The 2,153-nt window shown below is 67.6% G+C and overlaps 1 protein-coding gene across 1 annotated transcript in view; it reads left to right on the top strand.

The window, feature by feature from the left end:
• The first annotated feature begins 206 nt into the window (after positions 1-206).
• The window catches only part of IRX5 (iroquois homeobox 5), a 3,642-nt gene continuing 1,695 nt past the window's right edge, over positions 207-2,153 (top strand). The window contains exons 1-2 of the mRNA XM_010585224.1: positions 207-455; positions 1,677-2,082. Of these exons, the coding sequence (XP_010583526.1) occupies positions 207-455; positions 1,677-2,082 (655 nt within the window). The remainder of the gene's footprint in view (positions 456-1,676; positions 2,083-2,153) is intronic.

Below are 2,153 nucleotides of genomic sequence, written 5' to 3'. Positions count from 1 at the left end.
GAGAGGGGGGGAGAAAAAGGAGGAAGCGGTGCCAGGCTGCAGGCGAGCGCGGAGCAGCAGCCCCGGCACAGAGCAAGGTGCCGCCGCTGCCCAGCTGGCGAGGGCGGAGAGGCGCCCGCGAAGCCCCGGCCGCAGCAGCCCAGCCCAGCAGCGCGGCGGCTCCCTCCCGGCGCCTTGGGCTCCCGGGTATATGTGTGCGCCTGGCCATGTCGTATCCTCAGGGTTACTTGTACCAGCCGTCAGCGTCCTTGGCTCTCTACTCCTGCCCGGCGTACAGCACCAGCGTGATCTCCGGACCCAGGACCGATGAACTTGGGAGATCTTCTTCGGGCTCCGCTTTTTCCCCTTATGCCGGATCTACCGCCTTTACCGCCCCTTCCCCGGGTTACAACTCCCACCTCCAGTACGGCACCGACCCGGCCGCCGCCGCCGCCGCCGCCTTCACTTCCTACGTGGTAAGAGCAGACCCGGGCAGCCGGCACCGCGCCGGGCACGGCGGCATCCCGCGGGCGCCTGCCCCTCCTCCCGGGCCTGCTTTTTGTTCCGATTTTATTTTTGAGATATCGGGGACAAAAGGGAGCGCGGCTCCCCGCCTCGCCGCCCAACTTTCCCGCATCGCCGCCCCGTGCTGCTCCCGCACACTGTTGCTGGCGGCAGCGGCGGGCAGGGCCGGGCGCGGGGGGAGCCGCCGGCATGGCCCAGGCGAGACGGGGCTGGGGCAGGCGGGGACCGATTTCATTCCCTCAAAAAAAAAAGAAAAAAAAAGATTTTTTTTTTTAATAAAACGGCGGTCGTAATTTCGCAACAATTAGCTGGTTGCGACTGAAAAGGGAAGGAACCCAGCAGCGGCCGGCGATGGGAAAAATCCGGGCGATAAACCCAGGCAACTTTCCCCCTGCACGGCGATAATTAGGCTGCTTAAATCTTGCAGAGCTCTAATCCCATGGCCGCGAGCTGCTCCGCGGGCGCTGCGCGGGGAAAGGAAGGGGAAAGCAGGGCACTGCGCCGCCGTGCGCGCCTGCGGGGGCACCGCGGGGCCGGCCCGGGGCATCCCCGCCGCAGAGCTGCGGCCGCCGCCAGTGCCCCGCAGTTCCCCCCGTAACCCCGGGAGTTTTGCTCAGCTTCTCCCCTCTGTTTAGGGTTTAGGTAGAGTTTCGCAGCTTCTTCTTTCCTTTTTCTGCCTTTCCTGCTTTTCTCTTTCCTCTTTTCTTGTCTCTTTTCTTCTCTTCTCTTTTCTCTTCTTCCCTTTATTTTTTTCCTCCTCCCACCACTTGGGCTGGCAGAGGAGCGGCCCGGCCGCCTGGGCCCGGCAGGTTACCCGCCGCGATCGCGGCGCGGGGGGGAAGGGAAGGGTCCTCCCGCCGTTGTCCGCCCCCACGCCGCGCTGCCCACTTGCGTTTCCGCGCCTGCATTTGGGGGAGAGGCGCTGAACTGCTGCAGGCGGCCGGTGGCCTCCTGGGGCCGGAGCCTGCCGGCCCCGGCGAGCCCCCAGGCCCTTCCGCCCGTTCTCCCGGCAATGAGCCGGGGAGAAGCCGGGCAGGGCCCGGCGCCGGGGGAGAGGCAGCGGGGCGCGGGCAGGGGCCGCGGGCAGGCCCTGGCGCTGCCCTTGCCGTGTCATTGCCGCCCCGCGGCCGCCTGACCTCGCCCCGCCGGGCCGCTCTCCCCTCTCTCCCCAGGGCTCGCCCTACGACCACACGCCGGGCATGGCCGGCTCCCTGGGGTACCACCCGTACGCGGCGCCGCTCGGCTCCTACCCCTACGGGGACCCCGCGTACCGCAAGAACGCGACGCGGGACGCCACGGCCACCCTCAAGGCCTGGCTCAACGAGCACCGGAAAAACCCCTACCCCACCAAGGGCGAGAAGATCATGCTGGCCATCATCACCAAAATGACCCTCACCCAGGTCTCCACCTGGTTCGCCAACGCGCGGCGGCGGCTCAAAAAGGAGAACAAAATGACCTGGACCCCGCGGAACCGCAGCGAGGACGAGGAGGAAGAGGAGAACATCGACTTGGAGAAAAACGACGAGGACGAGCCCCAGAAGCTGGAGGAGAAGGGGGACCCCGGGACGCCGGACACAGGTAGGGCAGCGGGCTCGGCCGGCACGCCGCGGCCGCGCCCTCGGGGATGCCCACGGCCCGGCGCGGCGGGG

Source organism: Haliaeetus leucocephalus, unplaced genomic scaffold, assembly GCF_000737465.1.
Source record: "Haliaeetus leucocephalus isolate CR32 unplaced genomic scaffold, Haliaeetus_leucocephalus-4.0 Scaffold92, whole genome shotgun sequence".
Lineage (NCBI taxonomy): Eukaryota > Metazoa > Chordata > Aves > Accipitriformes > Accipitridae > Haliaeetus > Haliaeetus leucocephalus.
The sequence above is the reverse complement of the archived record's forward strand: the minus strand, read 5'-3'. Positions and strand labels throughout refer to the sequence as shown.